Below are 24,024 nucleotides of genomic sequence, written 5' to 3' on the forward strand. Positions count from 1 at the left end.
TTGACCCAGCTTGAGTCAGCAACTTCCAGCTTGAGTCAGCAACTTCAAGGCGAAGACCCCATAAGAGAAAATTGTAGATAAAATATTGCAAATGAGAACAATAAGCCAATCCAATCGTAAGGCAAAGGCTCGTCTAGGATTAACAGTACAGCTGGTTATTGCATTGAGTTAGCTGTGCCCTTTTTAATCTCCTGGATGTGAGTTTTATTTGGATCTGACTAATCAAATTAAAGTTTCTTTCCTGTGTATGTATTCCCAACAACAACAACTTTTATTTCCATAGCATGTTTAATATAATAAAATGTGCCAAAGTGCTTTACGGGAACATTATGAAACAAAGAATGAGCTGAGCCAGTTAAATGCCTTTTCAATCAGTTCCATTCCGAGCCCAAAGCAATAATTGGTTTGGGAAATGGACAAATTGAGTGCTGCAACAACAGGCTCTCTTCTGAAATTAACACTAAGTTAATTGAAGAACAGCTTTGTGTTATTTGAGAGAGCTTTCCTGGACTGTAAACTACTTGATGCTTGCACTGGGTGGAAGAATTGAAAAGTACTAGTCTTTATTGGGTAAACATGAAAACTTATTTTTGAAAATGAAAAAGAAACAAAGGGAAGAAAACATGATTTTTCTTAAGCATTTTATCCTTTGGTTTTCAGTTATTGAGCGTGTATAAAGGGCTTCAATCTGAAAATAAGAAGTAGGCGCAGTAAACTATTCAGCCCCTCGACTCTGTTCTGCCAGTCATTAAGATGATAGCTGATCTGATTGTGGTCTTAACTCCACCTTCCTCACCAGAATCCTTGATTCCCTTGCCTGTGAGGTACAAAGGCTTTCTCTCTAATCTCACAGTTCAGATTTCACAAAAGTGTTGCAATTGTAACTCCTGTAGCAAGTAGGAACATGTATAAATATTTTTCGTTGATATTTTGTGGATGTGATTAAAGGATATAAACTATCTACGTCGCATGGACAAGTTGTTCAAAAAGGTGGCTCACCCCCATCTTAAGGGCAAATGGGGATGGACAAGAAATGCCAGCCATTTCAAAAATGCCCATATTCTAGGAACAACTATTAAAAAATGTGACTTTTATTTCTTCATTGAATCATCAAAGTCTTTGCACTGCTGTATCTGTGTAGTTCATTATCTGCATTCAGAGGCATTATCTTCTTCACTGATTTTCCAAGTTTATTTTCATGCTTTCCTCTGAAGGATGAGGAGGTCAGTGTCACATTCTCTCTGGTCTCTTTTTGGTGTATCGCAACTTTAAAAATAAATCTTTATTTAAACTGAAAATAAATGTTGTGGCAGGTTTCCCACAGTGGAGGTGGATCTTCCAGTCCCACCAAAATCAATGGAAATTTGCATGACTAGCCCATCCCACCGCCAAAGAACCTGTGGCAGGGGTCGACTTCGACAAGACTGGAACATCCCGCCAGCGTGAAGGACTGGCAAATTCCATCCGTTCTTCCTCACAGACATGATGGGCTTAAAAAATTTTTTTTAACATACATTGATTGCTGTCTAGGTTCAGATTTGGTCTGTCACTTTGCAGGGCTATCAGTATCACACTGCAATACTATAAACATTAATCCTCAATTTGTACCATCTTGTCTGGTAGGTATTAATTCAACAGTAACTTTTCTTTCACATGAACCCTTTCTTTAGAAGGACATTTCAATGAGGTTAGAATTTATTACCAAGGACTTCACCTTTTCACTTGCTGACTACTTTGGAGTCACTCATTCCATGCCAGATGTAGCACAAGTTTAAATTTATATATTTTTTATGTTCATGTTCAGATACCTAGATACAAAGGAACTGGTAAAGTTAAAGAGAACGGGGAGAAAGCTGATGAGAAGGTAACTGCATGTTGGTCCAAACCTGGTGATGGTTCAAACATTACCCTTAGCATAGGCATGGTACACATTCTTAAAAAAAAAACATACAAATACTTATGGATATTACAGAAAATCTAGAAATCATATAGCAGGAGCACATCACATTTTATAGTTTGGTTACTGGAGTGAATGGAAACCATGAAAATTATTTGATAAATTTAAAGAGCAGGAACAAACTTTTGTCACAAGAACTTGGCATGCCAGGGTAAATCAGTAAGTTTCCCAACAATGCAGTCATACTAGATAATTTTCAGTAATTATGTTTACTGACTATAATTTGTTTTATGCTGGAAATTGTTTTAATATTAGGCTCTTGTTGCATAATGTATCTGTGTAAAATCATACAGTTTTGCTAAATCCCTAATATAGAAAACGTTCTTTACTTTTAAATTCATGATCAGACTTACCATTCTGATATTTAATATGTTGTTAGATTGTGAAGTTGCCTTTAGTTACTTTGTTCTGTTACATTTAGTTTCCCTGCCGATTTAATATTGTGTGCGTACCTGTGCTAATGGTTAATACACTACTGCAGGTGAATAGCCAGCTTAACATTACCCTCTCCCTCTCATTGTAGCTAGTGGGTGGAATTTTCTCAAAATTGCACAGAGTGCTGGATCAGTTGTGAAACTCGCTGGTTTCACACATGCCTTTTCTCACCTGTTTAACAGCGCCAACACCTATCCTCCACCCCCTCAAAGGACCTGCTCATCCAGGCCACAATCATTTGTGCCCTGTGGACCACCTTGAATTATATCAGGCTGAGCCTGACGCACAACGAGGATGCATTAACGTTCACCTCAGGGCCTCCTCCCATAATCCGGCCTTCAACTCCCCTCCCAGCTCTTCTTCCCACTTTGTCTTCACCTCCTCTATTGAGGCTCCCTCCCACTCAATCAGTTCCTTATATATCTCTGAGACCTTCCCCTCTCTTACTCCTGTTCTCGACACCACCTTAACCTGCAGTCCCCGGTGCGGGAAGGTCAAAACCCGCCTCTGCACAAAATCTCTCACTTGTAAATCCCACCTGGCAACTCAAATTCTTCCTCCAAGCTCGGGAAACTCTCTTCAATAAACAGATCCCGAAATTTCTCAATTCCCGCCCACTGCCAACTCTGAAACCAGCTCCCCCCTCAGCCCCAGGTGAATTCATGGTTATCACATGTATGTGCCCTCACCGACGCCCCCTCCAACCCCATGTGCTGCCTCCACTGTCCCGACACCCTCCGGGCTACCACTACTACCGGGCTTGTGGGGTACCAAGCAGGCGAGAACGGCAGAGGTGCCGTTAACAATGCCTCCAAACTCGTGTCCTTGCATGAGGCCGCCTCCACCCGCTCCACAACGACCCCTCCCCTACTACCCACTTCCTAACCATTACAATATTCACCGCCCAGTAGTAATTGATAAAATTCGGAAGAGCCAGTCCCTACTCCCAACAGCACGTTCTTCACCCTGGGGTTTTACCCACCCAAACAAAGCCTGAAATTTCTGCATTCACTTTCTTAAAGAACGCTTTGGGGATACAAATTGGGAGGCTCTGAAAAACAAACAAATACCTCGGAAGGACGGTCATTTTCACTGTCTATACCTGCCTCGCCAATGACAACAGGAGCGGGTCCCACCTCTGAAAGACCCCCCCTCATCTGATCTACCAACCGACCCAAATTCAGTTTATGCAGCTGCTCCCACTTCCCCGCCACCTGGATACCCAAATATCAAAACTCCCTCCCACCATCTTGAACGGCATCTCACCCAATCTCTTCTCCTGCCCCCTCGCCTGGATCATAAAAACCTCACTCTTACCCATATTCAATTTATACCCCGAAAACCCACCAAATTCCTCTAATATCCCCATAATCCCTCCAATCCCCCCAAGCGGGTCCGATATGTGCAGAAGTAGATTGTCCACGGAAAGTAGATTTCAAACCGAGTTCTTGCTGGTGCAAATCCCATTATGGCCCTCTCGTGAGATTTAGCAACCACAACGAGATTTGCGGCCATGGTGAACAGGCCCTCTAAATTCCGCCCAGTGTGTATTTAATGAAGTATTGCGTTTTGTAACTTTCGATGCTTTGCAAATCTGTAAATATTTTATGGTACTTCTTATCTGTGACGAGCAATCCATTTATAAGTAGTAAGGCAAATGCTATCTTGCATTATATAAAGAAAATCCTGATGAAACCAGAATTAACCTTTAGATAACAGCCTAAATGATTAGGGGCAGCGCAGTGATTAGTACTGCTGCCTCATGGTGCCGAGGACCCGGGTTCGATTCCGGCCCCAGACCACTGTCTGTGTGGAGTTTGCACATTCTCCCCATGTCTCCCCATGTCTGCAAATCTGTAAATATTTTATGGTACTTCTTATCTGTGACGAGCAATCCATTTATTGCTCCCACAACCCAAAAAGACAGGTAGGTGGATTGGCGATGCTAAATTGCCTCTTAATTGGAAAAAAAATAATTGGGAAATCTAAATTTATTTGTTAAAAAACAGCCTAAATGATTCAATAAACAAAATGTTTAACGCACTAATATGTCCCTTCCTCACTTAACAGATTTTTGGCTTGAAGTAATACAGCAACACACTGACTTCAGTTCAAAATAATTTGAATTCTCCACAATGCAAATTAATGTTAATATTTATTTCACATTGGTGGGTGCTCTGAGATCTATAAATGGTTTGACTACAATGCATTGTGCTCAAATTAATAAAAGGTTGCAGTTGGTTAAGTTATAATTGTCGTGGATTTATATAAGATATCTGAAAATAGCTTTCATTAATACATACCCCTTTAGTACTCTGGTAGTGTATTTATTAAAATAAACACAAGTTCTTTTGCAATAAGTTAAAATGCATAGAACCTGGAGTTTCATTTTGAACTTCTTGGTACACACATGTAGCCGTTGTTTTACAATTAGGATGATATTCCATCTGTATATTTAAGCAATATCTTGTTCATCTAGGAGCAGTAAGTTGTAGGATTTTGCTGTTTTAAACATGAGAGCTTCAGCCTATTCATTTGTTCCGTGCAATAATCAGTTAGTTTATATCCTCATTATATTTTTACTTACTTTTCCAAAGATCACGGACAACAGTCTTGGAGATACCGGGCCAACCTCCGGTGACATTAAAAGTTCAACCAATCTGTCTTCTGGTGAGCCAAAGCAAGAACTGATGCTTAACACAACCACCAGCCTGCCAGAGTTAAAGAAAGATGAAAAACTATACCTCGATGATGAAGACTCATTCTTTGATGACCCATTGCCTGAGCAAATGAAGATCTATGGCTGGTACGCAAAAATATAGACACAGTAAATTCAGCAAAAATTACATTAATATAGCACCTTTAATATCCAAGGCACTTCATTGGAGTGGTAGCAGACAAATTTTGACACTGAAACATTGTGTTATTGGGGCAGATGACCAAAATATTTGTCAAAGAGCTGAGTTTTATGCTGCAACTTAAAGGCGAGGGGCAGGGAGATTTAGAGAGGGAATTCCAAAGCTTAGATGCAGGCAACTGAAGGCATGGCCACCAGAGTTGGAATAGCACTTTCAGCAGGGATGGAGGGGGAAAGCTGGTGGGTTGGAGGATGTTTCCAGAGATGAGGGGGGCAAAACCATGGAGGGATTGGATTCGAATGTTCAAATGGAGGCATTGATGAACCAGGAGCCAATGTGAGTGGTGAATCAGATGTGACGGATGAACTGGACTTGGTGCAAGTCAGGATATGAGCCGCAGAGCTTTGGATGAGTCAGATTTAAGGAGGGTGGAAGTTGAGCATTGCATTTAACACCTTGGTGTTGCTGATTTATTTCAAGATAAGAATCTGAAGTCATATTGTAAAGATTTGAGTGTAGCCATAGTCTTGTCATGGCAGCCAATCCACTTCATTTGAATAGTTTTTCAGAATATTTTCAGGCAATAAAGCTGCATGAAAAGTCCCTCAATGTCCTTGTGCCTTGAGTATGCGTTATTATCACAGACAATCTTACTTCCTTCCTAGTTTTTGACCTTGATTTTTCGGACATTGCTTGGATTTTCCCAAATCTGTGTGTCCGTGATACTATCCAGTGCTTCCAGGGTAGAAAAGCATTGAAGCCAAGTGGCTTATTTATAGCCTTTCGGAACAAGAACTCCAGAAATTGGAGCAGGAATAGACCACACAGCCTATCAAGCCTGTTCCACCATTCAGCACATCATGGCTGATCTTGGGCTTCAGCTCTATATTCCTGTCCACTCCTCCATTTTCTTTAATTCCCTGAGAGACCTAAAATCTGTCTATCCCAGCCTTAAATGGTTTCAACAATGGAGCTTCCACAACCCTCTGGGGTTGAGAACTCCAAATATTCACAGCCCTTTGAGTGAAATAATTTCTTCTTCTCTGTCCGAAATGATCATCTCCTTAACCTGAGACTGTGCCCTGTGTTTTGCATTTTCCGACCAGCGGAAACGACCTCTCCGCTCCCACCCTCCCACACTATCAAACCCCTTCAGAATTTTGTACGTTTCAATGAGATTGCCTCTCATTCTTCTAAACTCCAGAGAATATAAACTCAATTCACTAAACCTCTCATCATCAGACAACCCCCTCATGCCAGAGATTAATTTAGTGAACTCGCGATGTACTCCCACCAATATAAGTATACCTTTCATTAGATGTGGAGACCAAAGCTGCACATAGTATTCCAGATACGGTCCCACCAAAACGCTGTACAGTTGTAGCAAGACTTTATTTGTGTGTTCCAATCTCCTTGCAATAAAGGCCAACATGCCATTTCTCTTCTTAATAGGCTGCTACATCTGCATGCTAACATTCTGCATTCCTTGTATGAGCACACCCAAGTATCTTTGAATGGCAACACTTGCAAGTTTAGAATAATCTTTATTATTGTCACAAGTAGGCTTACATTAACACTGCAATGAAGTTACTGTGAAAAGCTAAGTTTACACCTTTTTAAAAATATTCAGTTTTTCTATTCTTATGACCAAAGTGAATAACTTCATGCTTCCCTATATTATTCTCTACATTTGCCATCTTGTTGCCCATTCATTTAACCTGTCTATATCTCTTTATAGTCTCTGTACTACGTACAGCTTACCTTCCCACCTAACTTGGTACCATAGGCAAACTTAAATACATTACTGTTTTTTCATATAAGTCATTAACATAGTAAATAGCACTGATTCTTGCAGCATTCCACTATTCAGTGTCTATGAATTTGAAAAAGCCCCATTTATGCTCACTCTGCTTTCTACCCATTGACCAATCCTTTATCCATGTTAATACATCACCCCCAACTCCAAGAGCCTTTCTCTTGCCTATTAACCTTTTGCGTGGCACCCGAGCAAATGTTTTGCGCCCTCGGGTATAGACCATCAGCCCTGGTGATTTGTCAGATTTTAGTCCCTGCTGTAAAGATAAAAAAATATATTTTTAATGCCTCTGCCATTTCCTCATTACCTATGATAATTTCTCCTATTTCTGCTTCTCAAGGTCCAATGTTAACTTAGCTACTCTGATAAAAGCTCTTACAATCTTTTTATATTTCTGGCTAGTGTACTCTTGTATTATATCTTTAACCTATTTATCAACATTTTGATGGCCAATTGCTGGTTTCTAAAATACTTCCAATCCTTAGACTTGCTACTTTTTTGGAGCATTGTAAACCACTTCTTTTTAAATACATTTAGAGTACCCAATTCCTTTTTTTTCCAATTCAGGGGCAATTTAGTTTGGCCAATTCACTTATCTTGCACTTTTTTGGGGTTGTGCGGTGAGACACACGCAGACATGGGGAGAATGTGCAAACTCCACACGCACAGTGACCCGGGGCCGGATCGAACCGGGGTCCTCAGCGCTGTGAGGCAGCAGTGCTAACCGCTGCACCACTGCAAATCACGGATCGTTATTTCTTGCTGGGATTTTGTTTTTTCAATAGAATGTATTTTTGTTGAACATTTTGAATAGTTTCTTTAAATATTTCCCATTGTTCATTTCATGCCAGACCTTTTAACCTTAGTTAGTTCTGTCTTCATATCTATATGATTGGCTTTGTGATTGGAATATGTCATTTTCAAGCTGTACATGGAATTGAATGATATTATGATTACTATTTCCTGATGGATTTTTTACTACGGCATTACTATTAAACCTGTTTTGTTACATAAAACTAGGTCTAAGATAGTTTTATCCCTAGTCGGTCCCACAATCTATTGCTCCAAGGAACTGTAATGAAAAATAGAAAATTCTGTTGTATTTGTAATACTCACCATATTGAAGAGTCATACAGGGAGGAGGCCAACAGAAAAAGCTGGAAACACCAGAGAATCCAACACCTTTTGTTGAGCGGAAGATAGTGTTAACGTTTTACACCAATGATCTATTATTAGAAATGGTAACGGTGAACTGCTTTTGAGGAGGAGCAGATCCAGGGAAAATGAGGCTGGGAGAAGTAAGATGAAATGCTTGTGGTTAAGTAACCGAGAGGAGCAGATTACTTGACAGAAGTTATGATGATTCTACACAAAATGACAAAGGAGATTTTAAAAATGTATCAGAAAGCTAGAGAATTGTGAAATGTACAGCAGAAGAACAGACGTGGCTGAGGTGGTGGAGTGTGGTGTTGTGTTGGGAGGTGAATTCCCACGAGGTAAATGGGTCATTGAAAGAGATTGTATACCTCCATTTTTATTTTTGCCCATGTTTCCCGAGGCCTTGGGCAACTTGACAGGTAAAAGACGAGCAGGGCTGGATCCATAAGTAAGTGCAGTTACAACACTGCTTTTGGATCATTAGGGCACAGGAGTATTTCCTCCAGGTGCAAAAATATAACTTTGTAAATTTCTAATATTCCATGATGTCTCTGTATTCCCCAACTCCAGAATGTCTCCACCCCAAACTCCCCCCCCCCCCCCCCCACCCACCCTAATGACATTAAACCTGCCTACAACTTATCCAGTTACACAAGCTGAGGCCTGTCAATGAAGCTGGCAGTTAGGAAAACCCACACTTGTATTTTTCCTGGCCATAATTACTCAGTCAGTAACCATGAAAAGGTTCATTTCCCAAAACGGACAATCAGTGGTGCTTTGGTAGTTCTCAAGAATTATATTGGTCTGGTTTGGTCAGTAGTCTTTCTGTTGGCAACCTTTTGAGTCACAGTGTTCCAGGTTCAAATCCCACTCCAGGGGCTCGAGTATAAAAATCAAAGCTGCACTGTCGGAGGTGTCCCCTTTCTTCTGAGATCCTTAACCCTATCTGCCTCCTTTGGTCGATGTAAAAAGATCCTATGGCACTATTTCAAAGAAGAGTGGAGACATTTTCCCTCTTGTGTTGGACAATATTTACCCCTCAATCAACATCAAAAATCAAATTACCTGGTCATTACCATATTGCTGTTTGTGGGATTTGCTGTGCACATATTGGTTGCTGTGTTTCCTACATTGCACAGTGACTATGAGTCAAAAAATACTTGACTCTAAAAGTGCTTTGAGACAGACATCTGGTGGTGATGAAAAAGCTGTATAAACACAATTTGTTTCTTTTTAAATCATTCACCTTTTGAATCATTAGCTCATTTCATCATTTAATGCAATAAAAAAGATGGAAAATTATAGGCCAATTAGCCTAACCTCGGTTGTTGGCAAGATTCTAGAATCCATTGTTAAGGATGAGATTTCTAAATTCTTGGAAGTGCAGGGTCGGATTAGGACAAGTCAGCATGGATTTAGTAAGGGGAGGTCTTGCCTGACAAACCTGTTAGAGTTCTTTGAAGAGATAACAAATAGGTTAGACCAAGGAGAGCCAATGGATGTTATCTATCTTGACTTCCAAAAGGCCTTTGATAAGGTGCCTCACGGGAGACTGCTGAGTAAAATAAGGGCCCATGGTATTCGAGGCAAGGTACTAACATGGATTGACGATTGGCTGTCAGGCAGAAGGCAGAGAGTTGGGATAAAAGGTTCTTTTTCGGAATGGCAACCGGTGATGAGTGGTGTCCCGCAGGGTTCAGTATTGGGGCCACAGCTGTTCTCTTTATATATTAACGATCTAGATGACGGGACTGGGGGCATTCTGGCTAAGTTTGCCGATGATACAAAGATAGGTGGAGGGGCAGGTAGTATGGAGGAGGTGGGGAGGCTGCAGAAAGATTTAGACAGTTTCGGAGAGTGGTCCAAGAAATGGCTGATGAAATTCAATGTGGGCAAGTGTGAGGTCTTGCACTTTGGAAAAAAGAATAGAGGCATGGACTATTTTCTAAACGGTGACAAAATTCATAATGCTGAAGTGCAAAGGGACTTGGGAGTCCTAGTCCAGGATTCTCTAAAGGTAAACTTGCAGGTTGAGTCTGTAATTAAGAAAGCAAATGCAATGTTGTCATTCATCTCAAGAGGCTTGGAATATAAAAGCAGGGATGTACTTCTGAAGCTTTATAAAGCATTAGTGTGATGAACGGTTACTGCCTTATCATCATGTAAGGTGATGTCCCCTTTAAGACCAGGCTTGGAACCCTGGGGACTCCACCTCTGGCTCCGCCCATCTGGGAGCCATACATAAAGGCCTGCCTCATGGTCTGTATAGCAGTCAGCTCTCGTCCAAATCTGTAGCATAGTTATTAGCCTATTAAAGCCTTCTTTACAGTTTAATCTCGAAGCATCATTATTGAGGGTACCTCAATTTATTAGGTTAAACTAGATTCAGGATGGACGCAGGCATGAAAACCAGAGAAACTCAATCTGGAAGCACGAACGCCGGAGTAGAAGGAAATTTTCAAATACTGGCTGCGGTGCCTCGAGGCCTACCTGGACTCCGCAGAGACTCCCATCCTGGGGCCACGCAAGCTGCGTCTACTCCACGCCCGGGTGAGTCACAGAATCTACGCCACGTTCGAAAAGGCGACGATTTATGAGGAAGCGATTGAGTTGCTCCGCAAGCGGTTTGTCAAACCCGTCAATGAGGTGCACGCCCGGCATCTGCTCTCTACCTGCCGGCAGCGCTCGGGGGAATCGCTCACGAGTTTGTTGAGAAACTCACCGCGCTGGCCAGGGACTGTGACCATCAGGATGTGACAGGGGAAGTCCATATGAACCTGCACATCAGAGATTCTTTCGTGTCCGGCATCCGCTCGACCTACATCCGGCAGCGACTGCTCGAAAACGGGGCAAAAGACCTCCAGGAGACGCTAACGCTCGCCTCCTCGCTGGAGGTGGCCCGACATAACTTGGGTACGTACCCCGCGGACTCTGCCAGCCCCCCCCCGGACTTCCTCAGACTCGCCCGTATTACAGGCCTGCGCCACGCGGCGACCCGCTCACCATGGGGGCACAACTTGCTACTTCTGCGGGCAGGGCCAGCACCCACGCCCACGCTGCCCAGCCCGCTCCACGATCTGCAGCGACTGCGGGAAGAAAGGGCACTTTGCGAGGGTCTGCCTGGCCAGACCCAGGGGCCAGAAAAACAAAGAACAGCCGGCCCGAAAATCAGGCTCTCAGGCCCGTAGGCCTCGCAATGCTGCTGCGCACCGACCCGACACGTCCTCTTCTGACGCGTCATCAGCCTCGTGCGAATCATGGGAACGGCCATCTTCTCGACCCGACACGTGCGACCAACGGCAGCGACCATTTTACGACTCCGACTACCCGCGACTGGGTGCGATCACCCTCGATCAAACTCGGCTAAAACACCTGCAGAACTCCATGATGCAGGTCCAGGTCAACGGGCACGACACTGCATGCCTCTTCGACTCCGGGAGCACGGAGAGCTTTATCCACCCTGAAACGGTAAGGCGCTGCTCCCTACGCACCCATCCCACATCCCAAACCATAGCCCTGGCATCTGGGTCCCACTCGGTACAAATCATGGGGTACTGTATTGCGGATCTCTCGATCCAGGGTGCCAAATACACCCGTTTCAAATTTTATATCCTCCCTCACCTCTGTGCCCCCCTGCTGCTCGGACTGGATTTCCAGTGCAACCACCGAAGCCTGACACTGAAGTTCGGCGGACCCTTGCCCCCCCTCACGGTGTGCTGCCTTGCGACACTGAAAGTCGCACCCCCTCGCTATTCGCTAACCTCACTCCCGACTGTAAGCCCGTCGCCACCAGGAGCCGGCGCTACAGTGCCCAAGATATGGCTTTTATCAAGTCAGAGGTCCAGCGTTTACTGGGAGAGGGGGTCATCGAGGCTAGCAACAGCCCTTGGAGAGTGCAAGTGGTGGTAGTCCGGTCCGGGGAGAAGAAACGGATGGTCGTGGATTATAGCCGGACCATAAACCGATTCACGCAGCTTGATGCGTACCCCCTTCCTCGCATCGCGGAAATGGTAAATCGGATCGCCCAATACCAAGTCTTTTCCACGGTCGACCTCAAATCTGCCTACCACCAGCTCCCCATCCGACCAAAAGACCGTCCCTATACTGCCTTCGAAGCAGCCGGCCGGCTCTTCCACTTCCTCAGGGTCCCCTTTGGTGTCACAAATGGGGTTTGTGACACCGTCTCAAACGTCTCCGTCTTTCAAAGGGCGATGGACCAAATGGTGGACCAGTACGGTTTACGGGCTACATACCCGTACTTGGACAATGTCACCATCTGCGGCCATGATCAGCAGGACCATGACGCTAACCTCAAAAAGTTCCTCCAGACCGCCCGAGCCCTGAACCTGACCTATAACGAGGGCAAATGCGTTTTCCACACCACCCGGCTGGCCATCCTCGGCTATGTCGTGGAAGACGGGGTCCTAGGTCCCGACCCCGACCGCATGCGCCCCCTTAAGGAACTCCCTCTCCCCCGCAGCCTCAAGGCCCTCAAACGGTGCTTGGGGCTTTTCTCCTATTACGCCCAGTGGGTCCCCAAGTATGCGGACAAAGCCGATTTGTCCACTCCTAAAGACCACCACTTTTCCCCTCTCGGCTGAGGCTCAATTGGCCATGCACGCGGTGCATCCCTTTCCAGGTAGAGAGCGATGCATCAGACATCGCCCTGGCTGCTACCCTCAATCAAGGAGGCAGACCAGTAGCGTTCTTCTCCCGAACCCTCACCGCCTCCGAGATTCGACACTCTGCAGTCGAAAAGGAGGCACAAGCCATTGTGGAGGCTGTGCGGCACTGGAGACACTACCTCGCCGGTAGGAGGTTTACCCTCGTCACCGACCAACGGTCGGTCGCCTATATGTTCGATAACACGCAACGCGGCAAAATAAAAAAACGATAACATTTTGAGGTGGAGGATCGAACTCTCCACCTACTCGTACGATATCAAGTATCGTCCAGGGGAACGAGCCCCCAGATGCCCTGTCCCGCGGCACATGCGCCAACGCGCAGGAGGACCGCCTGCAAGCCATCCACAATGACCTCTGCCACCCGGGGGTTACCCGGCTCGTCCATTTCATCAAGTCCCGCAACCTACCTTACTCAACCAAGGAGGTCAAGGCCATGGTCAGGGCCTGCCAGGTCTGTGCGGAGTGCAAACCGCACTTCTATCGGCCAGACAAGGTTCGGCTCGTGAAGGCCTCGGGCCCCTTTGAGCGACTGAGCGTGGACTTCAAGGGGCCCCTCCCGTCCACCAACCGTTATGCCTATTTCCTCACCGTGATCGATGAGTTCTCCCGTTTCCCATTCACCATTCCCTGCACCGACATGACCTCAGACACGGTGATTAAGGCACTGCACAGCATCTTCACCCTGTTCGGTTTTCCTGCTTATATCCACAGCGACCGGGGTACATCGTTCATGAGCGATGAACTGCGTCAGTATCTGCTCAGCAAAGGCATCGCCTCGAGCAGAACGACCAGCTATAACCCACCGGGAAACGGGCAGGTGGAGAGGGAGAACGCGACCGTGTGGAAGGCTGTCCTCCTGGCCCTGCGGTCGAGAAATCTCCCAACCACCCGCTGGCAGGAGGTCCTACCCGATGCCCTACACTCCATTAGGTCACTCCTCTGCACGGTCACAAATGAGACCCCTCATGAGCGATTGTTTCTCTTCCCCAGGAAGTCTACCTCCGGGGTCTCGCTTCCACCTTGGCTGACGGCTCCGGGACCTGTTCTTCTCCGGAGGCACGCGAGGAGCCATAAAACGGACCCCCTAGTTGAAAAGGTCCGACTGCTCCACGCCAACCCCAGTTACGCCTACGTGGAGTACTCCGACGGCAGGCAAGATACGGTTTCCCTCCGGGATCTGGCACCCGCTGGATCCTCCACCACAGACGCCCCTTCCCGCGCCGCTCCCCTGCAGGACCCGTCGCCCCCTACAACACACCCCCTTCCGGCCCTACCACCCGTTGGTGAGCTCCTACCGTGCGCCCCCCCTTTACACAGCCCGCCGGCGCCGGCTCCGCTACCCCCGGCCCTGCCTAGTTCCTCTGCCCCGACCCGGACCGAAGCTCCGACCGCTGTGCTCCCGGATGTGCCCTCAACCGGGACGTCCGTGCCCGCCGCACCACCGCCCGAACTGAGGAGGACGATCCGGCCGCCGAGACGGATGGACCTATGATGGCACTTCACCCCCGCCGAACTCCTTTTTAAACAGGGGGTGAATGTGATGAGCGGTTACTGCCTTATCATCATGTAAGGTGATGTCCCCTTTAAGACCAGGCTTGGAACTCTGGGGACTCCGCCTCTGGCTCCGCCCATCTGGGAGCCATACATAAAGGCCTGCCTCATGGTCTGTATAGCAGTCAGCTCTCGTCCAAATCTGTAGCATAGTTATTAGCCTAATAAAGCCTTCTTTACAGTTTAATCTCTAAGCTTCATTATTGAGGGTACCTCAATTAGTTAGGCCCCATTTAGAATACTGTGAGCAATTTTGGGCCCCACACCTCAGGAAGGACATACTGGCACTGGAGCGGGTCCAGCGTAGATTCACACGGATGATCCCAGGAATGGTAGGCCTAACATACGATGAACGTCTGAGGATCCTGGGATTATATTCATTGGAATTTTGGAGGTTGAGGGGAGATCTAATAGAAACTTACAAGATAATGATTGGCTTAGATAGGGTGGACGTAAGGAAGTTGTTTCCATTAGCAGGGGAGACTAGGACGGGGGCACAGCCTTAGAATAAAAGGGAGTCACTTTAGAACAGAGATGAGGAGAAATCTCTTCAGCCAGAGAGTGGTGGGTCTGTGGAATTCATTGCCACAGGGCGGTGGAGGGACGTTGAGTGTCTTTAAGACAGAAGTTGATAAATTCTTGATTTCTCGAGGAATTAAGGGCTATGGAGAGAGAGCGGGTAAATGGAGTTGAAATCAGCCATGATTAAATGGTGGAGTGGACTCGATGGGCCGAATGGCCTTATTTCCGCTCCTATGTCTTATGGTCTTAACACTTTAGACTTCATTATTGCAAAGGGGAAAAGGCTATTTTCAGCACCCACATTTTCTAATTTAAACATCTCTCAATAACTGCCTTTTTAGATATCCTGTAGCAGTTGACCTCATTATTGTTCTGTTCTTTTTCTCTTATTTGTTGCATAATCCGGTTCCATTTACTCTGTAAATTTTTTTACTGTGGTGTATCAGTCCATCACAGGGAGATAAAAGTGTTTCAGGGTTGCGCTCATCGGATAGCAAAAAGAATTGCATTCAAAAATTGTAAGTACATCATTCATTCATACCTATATGTGAGTTATCCATAGTGGTGATAGTGACAAATTGAGCAATGATTTGAAAGTAGAACTAAAGTGCAAAAAGAACAACATTTTTTTAATTCTTCTGAATCGCTGGAAATCCGGTCAGGTCAAGACCCAGAACTGGATATTCGAAACTTTGTGGTTTATGAACTTTGAATAACCTCGTTCTTGAGATGAACATCAGTTTTAATTTTTTTATCGAAATTTAAAGAACTTTTTTAAAAAAATAAATGTTTTATTAAAGTTTATCCAAAGAGAATTTTTACATAACAAAAATAGAAATACAGATAATAAAAAATAACAATCAACATATCCCAAAGCTTACAGTGAAACTACTTACACAACAGAAAAGTTTTTCCTTTTTTCAAAACAGAACAAGGTGGGTTTTGTCTCCATGCCCAACTCACATTATATCAACAGTACCCCCACCTGAACCTCTCTCTCTCTCTTCCCCCCCCCACCCCCCCAGATGCTGCTGCTGCTGACACGTACTGCTCCCCTAGAAAGTCAAGGAAAGGTTGCCACCGCCGGGAGAACCCCATCAAGGACCCTCTCAGGGCGAACTTTATTCGCTCCAGGCTGAGGAACCCCGCCATATCGCTAACCCAGCTCTCCACACCCAGTGGTTTTGAGTCCCTCCACATTAACAGAATCCGTCTCCGGGCTACCAGGGAGGCAAAGGCCAGTACCTCGCCCTCTTTTGCTTCCTGCACTCCCGGATCCTCCCAACACCCCAAATATTGCTACTGTTGGACTCGCCTTCACCCGAGTGTCCAAAATCCTAGACATCACCCTCGCAAACCCTGCCAGAATTCTTTAAGCGCCGGGCATGCCCAAAACGTATGGGCATGGTTCGCCGGACTCCCTGCACACCTCGGGCACCTGTCCTCCACCCCAAAAAACTTACTCATTCTTGCCGCCGTTATATGCGCCCGATGCACCACCTTAAACTGAATTAAACTGAGCCTGGCACATGATGAGGAGGAGTTCACCCTGCCCAGGGTGTCGGCCCACAGGCCCTCATCCAGCTCCTCACCCAGCTCCTCCTCCCACTTGCCCTTCAACTCCTCCACTGAGGCTTCCTCCACCTCCTGCAGCTCCTGATATATGTCCGACACCTTCCCCTCCCCTACCCAGATGCCAGACACCACCCTGTCCTGGATCCTACGCGGGGGCAGCAGCGGAAATGTCCCCACCTGTTTTCTAAGAAAGTCCCGAACCTGGAGGTACCTGAACGCATTCCCCGGGGGTAGGCCGAACCTCTCCTCCAGCGCCTGCATGCTAGGGAAAGTCCCGTCTATAAACAGGTCCCCCGTCCTCCTAATACCTGCCCTATACCAGCCTTGGTATCCCCCATCTAACCTACCCAGAGCAAATCTGTGGTTATTCCGTATCGGGGTCCACACCGAGGCCCACTCCTCTCCCCTGTGTCTCCTCCACTGGCCCTAGATCCTCAGTGCCGCCGTCACCACTGGACTAGTGGTGTATCGCGCCGGCGAGAACGGCAGCCGAGCCCGTAACAAGTGCCCCTAGACTGGTGCCTCTACACGACGCCGCCTCCAACCTCCCCACGCCGCCCCTCCTCCATCATCCATATCCTGATCATGGCCACATGGCCTCTCTCCCCCCCCCCCCCCCCCCCCCCCCGCTACGCTCCAAGAATACCCTTTTGACTCGCGGAGTTTTATTCGCCCACACAAATCCCGCAACATTCCTATTCAACCGCTTGAAAAAGGACTTGGGGATGAAAATGGGGAGCCACTAAAACACGAAGAGGAACCTGGGGAGAACCATCATCTTCACAGTCTGCACCCGTCCTGCCAAGGAAAGCGGGAGCATATCCCACCTTTTAAACTCTCCCTCCATCTGCTCCACAAGCCGGGTTAAGTTGAGCCTGTGCAGGGCTTCCCAGCTCCTGGCCACTTGTATCCCCAAGTACCGAAAGCTCCTCTCCACTATCCTGAGCGGGAGCTCCCTCAGTCTCTCCTCCTGGCCCCTACCGTTGACCACGAACTGCTCACTCTTCCCCACGTTCAACTTATACCCTGAGAACCTCCTGAAGTCCCCCAGGATCCGCATGAACTCCCCCATCCCCTCTGATGGGTTCGAAATATACAACAGCAGGTCATCCACGTAGAGGGAGACCCGGTGCTCCTCCCCTCCGCGCACCAGTCCCCTCCAATCCCCCGAAGTCCTGAGCGCAATGGCCAACGGCTTGGTTGCCAGGGCAAACCGCAACGGGGACAGGGGACACCTGTCTCGTCCCCCAGTGCAGCCTGAAATATTCCGACCGTAGCTGGTTTGTGGACACTCGCTACAGGGGCCTGATACAGCAGCTTGACATATCCCCCCCCTCCCCCCCCCCCCCGGAGGGCATCATGATAATATTCAGGAGCCTCCTCACATTCGCGTTCAGCTGCCTGCCCTCAACAAAACCCGTCTGGTCCTCCCCAATCACTCCCGGGACACAGTCCTCTATTCTGGTGGCCAGAATTTTTGCCAACAGCTTGGCATCCACGTTCAGGAGCGATATCGGCCTGTAGGACCCACACTGAAGCGGATCCTTCTCCTTCAGGATAAGCGAGATCAATGCCTGCGACATTGTTGGAGGGAGGATCCCTTTCTCCTTTGCCTCATTGAAGGTTCTCATCAGGAGCAGGCTCAACAGCTCCGAGAACTTCTTATAAAATTCTACGGGGATGCTGTCCGGGCCCGGGGCCTTGCCCGTTTGCATGCCTGCCGGCCCCCTGACTACCTCCTCCAGCCCAATAGGGGCCCCCAGTCCCTGCACCCGCTCTGCCTCCACCCTTGGGAACCTCAACCGGTCCATGAACCGCCTCATCCCTTCCCCCTCCCCGGGGGGGGTTCCGACTTGTATAACCTTCTGTCGAATTCCCTGAAGACTTCGTTGACCCTCTCTGGGCTCAGCACCATGTTGCCTTCCCTATCCCGCACTCCCCCAATCTCTCTGGCCGCCTCCCTCCTGCGCAGATGGTGCGCCAGCATCCTTCTCCCCATACTCATAAACTGCCCCCTTCGCTTTCCTCAGCTGCGCCTCCACCTTCCCCGTGGACAGCAGGTCAAACTCCGCCTGTAATTTCCAGCGCTCGTTCAACAGCCCCCCCCTCTGGGGCCTCCACGTACCCCCTATCTACCCTGAGTATCTCTCCCACCAGTCTCTCCCTCTTCGCCCTCTCCTTCTTCTCTCTATGGGACCTAATGGAGATTAACTCTCCCCTAATGACCGCCTTCAGAGCCTCCCAAACCACTGCCACCGTCACCTCTCCTGTGTTATTCGCTCCCACATAATTCTCAATACTCCTCCTTATCTGCCCACACACCTCTTTGTCCGCCAGCAGCCCCACATCCAGTCGCCAGAGAGGGCGCTGACCCCGTTCCGCCCCCAATCACAGGTCCACCCAGTGCAGGGCATAGTCCGAGAACGCAATGGCTGAGTATTCTACCCCCTCCACCCTCAGGATTAATGCCCTGCTCAACACAAAGAAGTCTATAGACTCTATGGACATGGGAGAAAAAGGAAAACTCCTTCGTCTTTGGCCGCGTAAACCTCCAGGGGCCCACTCCCCCCCCCCCCCCCCCCCCCCCCCATCTGGCCCATGAACAACCACAAGGCCCTGGCCGCCGCCGGCCTCTTTCACGTTCTGGACTTGGAACGATCCAAGCTCGGATCCAAGACCGTATTAAAGCGCCCTCCCATAATTAGGTGACTTATCTCCAAGTCCGGGATCCTACCCAACATGCGCCTCATAAAGTCCGCATCGTCCCAGTTCGGGGCATATACATTCACGAACACCACCCGGGCCCCCTGCAGCTTGACACTCACCATTATATACCTGCCCCCCTTATCCGCCACGATGCTCCCCGCCTCAAATGCCACTCGTTTACTGACCAAAATAGCCACTCCCCTGATCTTTGAGTCTAACCCCAAGTGAAACACCTGTCCCACCCATCCTTTCCTTAGCCTCGTCTGGTCCGCGAGCTTTAAGTGCGTCTCTTGCAACATGGCCACGCCCGCCTTCAACCCCTTTAAATGCGAAAACACACGGGACCGCTTGACCGGCCCATTCAGGCCCCTCACGTTCCACGTGATCAGCCTGGTCGGGGGGGGGGGGGGGGGGACACACCACCATCCCCATCCCGCCGACTAGCCATCTCCCTTTTTCGGCCAACCACGTGCCCCCGCGTCACTCCTCCAGCTCTCCCCTCGGTGGCCCCCTCGCCCGTCTCTCCATCCATACCCCTCACCTGGCTCCCCTTCAGTCAGCAAAGCAATACCCCTTCACCGCCGCGCCCCCCCACCCCCGGCCAAGCATCCGCTTAGCTCTGGTTTCCTCCCCCATTGTGCATCCGTGAGTCAGCTCACCCATGCTGACCCCGGCCGCTCCCGCCTCTATATACCAACCCTTAACTTGTTGCCTCCTTCGGGCCCCCCTCCCCCGCAGGGTAGAGGGGCAAGCGCCATCTGGGACCTCCCCGTGCGCCGGACAGCCCGTCCCGGGCGTTTCCCACCCCCTAGCACCGCACACCTGGAAAACAAAACACCTGGAAAACAAGCAAAACAACAGAGCCCCCAACCAAACTAGGGCAGACATGCCCATAAACTTATGCTTTACCCGCCGTCCTCCCCACCCGCACATTTCACCCCCATACAGCAGTCCCTTAGTTCAGGTCCAGCTCCTCCTGCCTGATGAACAACCACGCCTTGTCTGGGGTATCAAAATAGTGGTGCCTGCCCTGGTATGTTACCCACAGTCTCGCCGGGTGCAGGAGCCCAAACTTCACCCCTTTACCGTGGAGGACAGCCTTCGCCCGGTTAAAACCGGTTAAACCAGGTCGCCTCCTCGCCAGCTCAGCTCCCAAGTCTTGGTAAATTCGGATCTCGCCATTCTCCCACTCTTTCTTCGCCCACCGCAGGACTCGCTCCCGGTCTGCCAAGCGCTGAAACCGTATCACCATCGTTTACCCTCAGCTTTCTGGCGAGAACTTTGTGCGCCCCATCCAGCTCCAGGGGCCGCGGGAAGGCCCCCGCGCCCATCAGCGTCCCCAACATTGTGGCCACATAAGTGCTCGCAACCGCCCCTTCCGCTCCTTCAGGAAGGCCCAGGATCTGTAGATTGTGGCTCCGAGACCTGGGGCGAAGTTCTCCCAAAACGGCGCCAATCAGACGGGCATCGCGCCGCCCCAAAGGTGCGGAATGCTCCGCATCTTTGGGGGCCGAGCCCCAACATTGAGGGGCTAGGCCGACGCCGGAGGAATTTCCACCCCGTCAGCTGGCGGAAACGGCCTTTGTTGCCCCGCCAGCTGGCACGGAAATGACATGTCGGGGCGGCGCATGCGCGGGAGCGTCAGCAGCCGCTGAAAGTTTCCCGCGCATGCGCAGTGGAGGGAGTCTCTTCCGCCTCCGCCATGGTGGAGACCGTGGCGGAGGCAGAAGGGAAAGAGTGCCCCCGCGGCACAGGCACGGTGGGCCCCGATCGCGGGCCAGGCCACCGTGGGCACCCCCCGGGGTCAGATTGCCCTGCGCCCCCCCCCCCCCCCCCCCCCCCCCCCCCCAGGACCCCGGAGCCCGCCCACGCCGACTTGTCCCGCCGGTAAATAGGTACTTTAATTTACGCCGGCGGGACAGGCAATTTATCGGCGGGACTTCGGCCCATCCGGGCCGGAGAATCGAGCGAGGGGGCCCGCCAACCGGCGTGGCCCGATTCCCGCCGAATATCCGGTGCCGGCGACTTCTGCAACCGGTGGGGGCGGGATTCACGGCAGCCCCCGGCGATTCTCCAACCCGGCGGGGTGTCGGAGAATGACGCCCCTGAACTCGAGGTCATCCAGCCTCTCTTGCCATCTCTTACGGAGCGCCTCATGCGCCTCCACTTTCACCGCCAGGCCCAGGACCTCGTCCTCGTTCTCCGCCACCTTCCTCCTCACCTCCTTGATCTCCTTCTCCTGCGCCTTCTGGGTCACCCAATTCTCTCCATGGAGGCCAGCATCTCCATGAAGCAGTTTTTCAGGAGCTCCTGCTGTTCTCTGGCCCACTGGGCCCACACCTCCCGATCCTCTCCGGCCGCCATTTTGTCCTCCCGGACCTTCTCGACCTCCTTCCCCGCGGTCCCGCGTCTGCCAGCTCTGCTCCTGATCCTCTCCATCCACCGGGGGGGGGGGGCTCTCCCACGTCTGTTCCCACACCGGTCCCTCCTGTTAACTGCCGCCGCCGCTCCTTTTAGCGGCCCGAAACACCGATCCCGGCGGGAGCTGTCGTTGACGTGACCTAGCAGGTCATGGCCGCTACCGGAAGTCTTAAAGAATTTTTAAAGACTATGAATCGAAAAGAGATTTCTAACGAAATGAATTGGTGCTGTGTACAGATGCATCAGAGTATTCAACCCACATATCAGTTGGTTGGCCTATATGTTCAGATGGTTCAAAAGTAATTTCATAACTACTCCGTTTTAGTCTAATTTGAATTGTTTCAGGTTCAAAAATTCTAAGTACTCCCTGATGTATTACCTCTTGTTAATGATTATTGTAATGTTGTGCATGACACCTCGCTGTCCAAGATCGTCAAATTTTATTTATTTTCCTTTCCTCTGTTTCTGCTCCATTGCTTTCTCATGCGGCAGTATCTCTGGTAAGAACAGTGATACCGATGAAGATGCGGAGGATCCCTTTGTAGAGGCAGGTGGTAGACCAAATCCTCTAGAAAGGTGAGATCACCAACATGATTTGATGGTTTTGTTGTAGGTGGAGACCTTTTGAAACACAACAGGGGATTTCTGATGGAAAAAAGTAGAGCTTGTAAATAAAACTTGAAAGCTTATGAATTTAATTTTTTTTTAATTTGTTTATGGGACATGTGCATCTCTGGCTGTGCCAGCATTTATTGCCCATCCCTAATTGCCCTTGAGGGGGGTAGTTAAGAGTCAACCACATTGCTGTGGGTCTGGAGTCACATGTAGGCCAGACCAGGTAAGAACAGCAGATTTCCTTCCCTTCAGGACATTAATGAACCAGATGGGTTTTTACGACAATCGACAATGGTTTTATAGTCACCGTTAAACATTTTGAACCTGGGTCCCCAGAACATTACTCTGGGTCTGTGGTTTACTAGTCCAGTGACGATACCACTCCACCACCGCCTCCCCAAATGGCACAATAGGAAAGCAGAATCAAAGATAGTAATTTCAATAGTCTTCAAATTTCATTGTGGCAGAATAATTAATATTTTTATACCTATATTTTTAAGCCTCTGTAGCTTGGGAAAACAATTGTTTTTCAGTTAAACCCAGCTGACTCCATGATAACAAATGGTTTGGTTTTGCAATATCGTTACGCACCTTTTCCTGTTACATGGTGTGTACCGAAAACCTCAGTCGCTGTAATTATCTTGCTATCAGCAATAAAAATGTATGATAACAAGCAGTAAATCCTTGACAACGTAATGGATTTACATTTTAAAAGAACTGTCTGAAGCTGAAGTTTCGTTGACCGGAAAGTACTAGAATTTATATTTACCATTTTCTAATTTCAATTAAATTAAAATATTCACAGTCGAGGTCGAAATCCACCCCAGGTTCCTGGTACTGTGAGGCAGCAGTGCTAATCACTGTGCCACTGTGCCACCCCTTTGATGGCGTGATCCAGATCGCGCTGGGAATCAGGTGACTCAAGTGCACGGAGCAAAGCCCGATTTGGGCCTCTCCTGCGATACACCTGGCGCATCGAGATCGGTGCCAGGAGCAACACGGTGTGTCTATGACACCAGTTGTTACCTCTCAGTTAGCAATTGTGGAATGCTCCCAATCTGTCTCTTGTTGGAGTCTCTTTAATTATAGAGGCTTCAACAGTCAGGGGTGAGTCATGATCATGTCCGCCTACCCCAATTGGTCAGGAAACCAGGAGGTGGGATGTTAATACTGTGGCTCACTTAATAGGTCATGGTAAAATTATTTAATGAACTTACAGGATTCCAACCTGCAGCTGACCTTCTCTGCTGAGAGCAAGCCAAAAAGTTAAAATTCAGCCCAATGTGTTTTTGCAGTATTTATTTTGCCCATTTGTTTGTGTGCCAGTAAAAGATGAGTCATTTATCAGAGCCACAAAGCTTGAGGAACAGCATCTGATGAAATGGTTTTCACACCTAAACTACTGTGCTTGTCACATTGATTGCTAAAAGTGCTTGAGCCCTAGGACCTCATAAGACAGAAAAGGAAACATCACTGATTTGATCACTAGGTACTTTCAAACCTAGACATAAATACTTTAAAAAATCTTCATGATTGACAAAAAAGAAGCTTCGTACATCTTCTTTGTGACAGTAAAACAATTAGCTTAATAAATCCAAACTGTTGTGGTTCATTTAAATATTTTATTAAGTTATTTAGCAGGGACAGCTATTGGTAAATATATGTAGATTTGAAACTGTAGATCTTATTCTCTTAAACATTTCATGTTCTGATCAGTAGTTGATT

General features: G+C 48.4%; 1 protein-coding gene across 6 annotated transcripts in view; it reads left to right on the forward strand.

Annotated features, from left to right (window-relative positions):
* cep43 (centrosomal protein 43) overlaps positions 1 to 24,024 on the forward strand; it is a 144,013-nt gene that overhangs the window by 102,163 nt on the left and 17,826 nt on the right. For 3 of the 6 annotated variants that reach the window (XM_072503422.1, XM_072503396.1, XM_072503387.1), the window contains 4 exons: positions 1,805 to 1,864; positions 4,990 to 5,198; positions 15,429 to 15,500; positions 22,177 to 22,260. In XM_072503422.1, coding sequence (XP_072359523.1) covers positions 1,805 to 1,864; positions 4,990 to 5,198; positions 15,429 to 15,500; positions 22,177 to 22,260 — 425 coding nt within the window. The remainder of the gene's footprint in view (positions 1 to 1,804; positions 1,865 to 4,989; positions 5,199 to 15,428; positions 15,501 to 22,176; positions 22,261 to 24,024) is intronic. The other 3 variants (XM_072503405.1, XM_072503413.1, XM_072503428.1) reach the window with 3 other exon arrangements.

The sequence above is a fragment of the Scyliorhinus torazame genome, chromosome 1, assembly GCF_047496885.1.
Source record: "Scyliorhinus torazame isolate Kashiwa2021f chromosome 1, sScyTor2.1, whole genome shotgun sequence".
Lineage (NCBI taxonomy): Eukaryota > Metazoa > Chordata > Chondrichthyes > Carcharhiniformes > Scyliorhinidae > Scyliorhinus > Scyliorhinus torazame.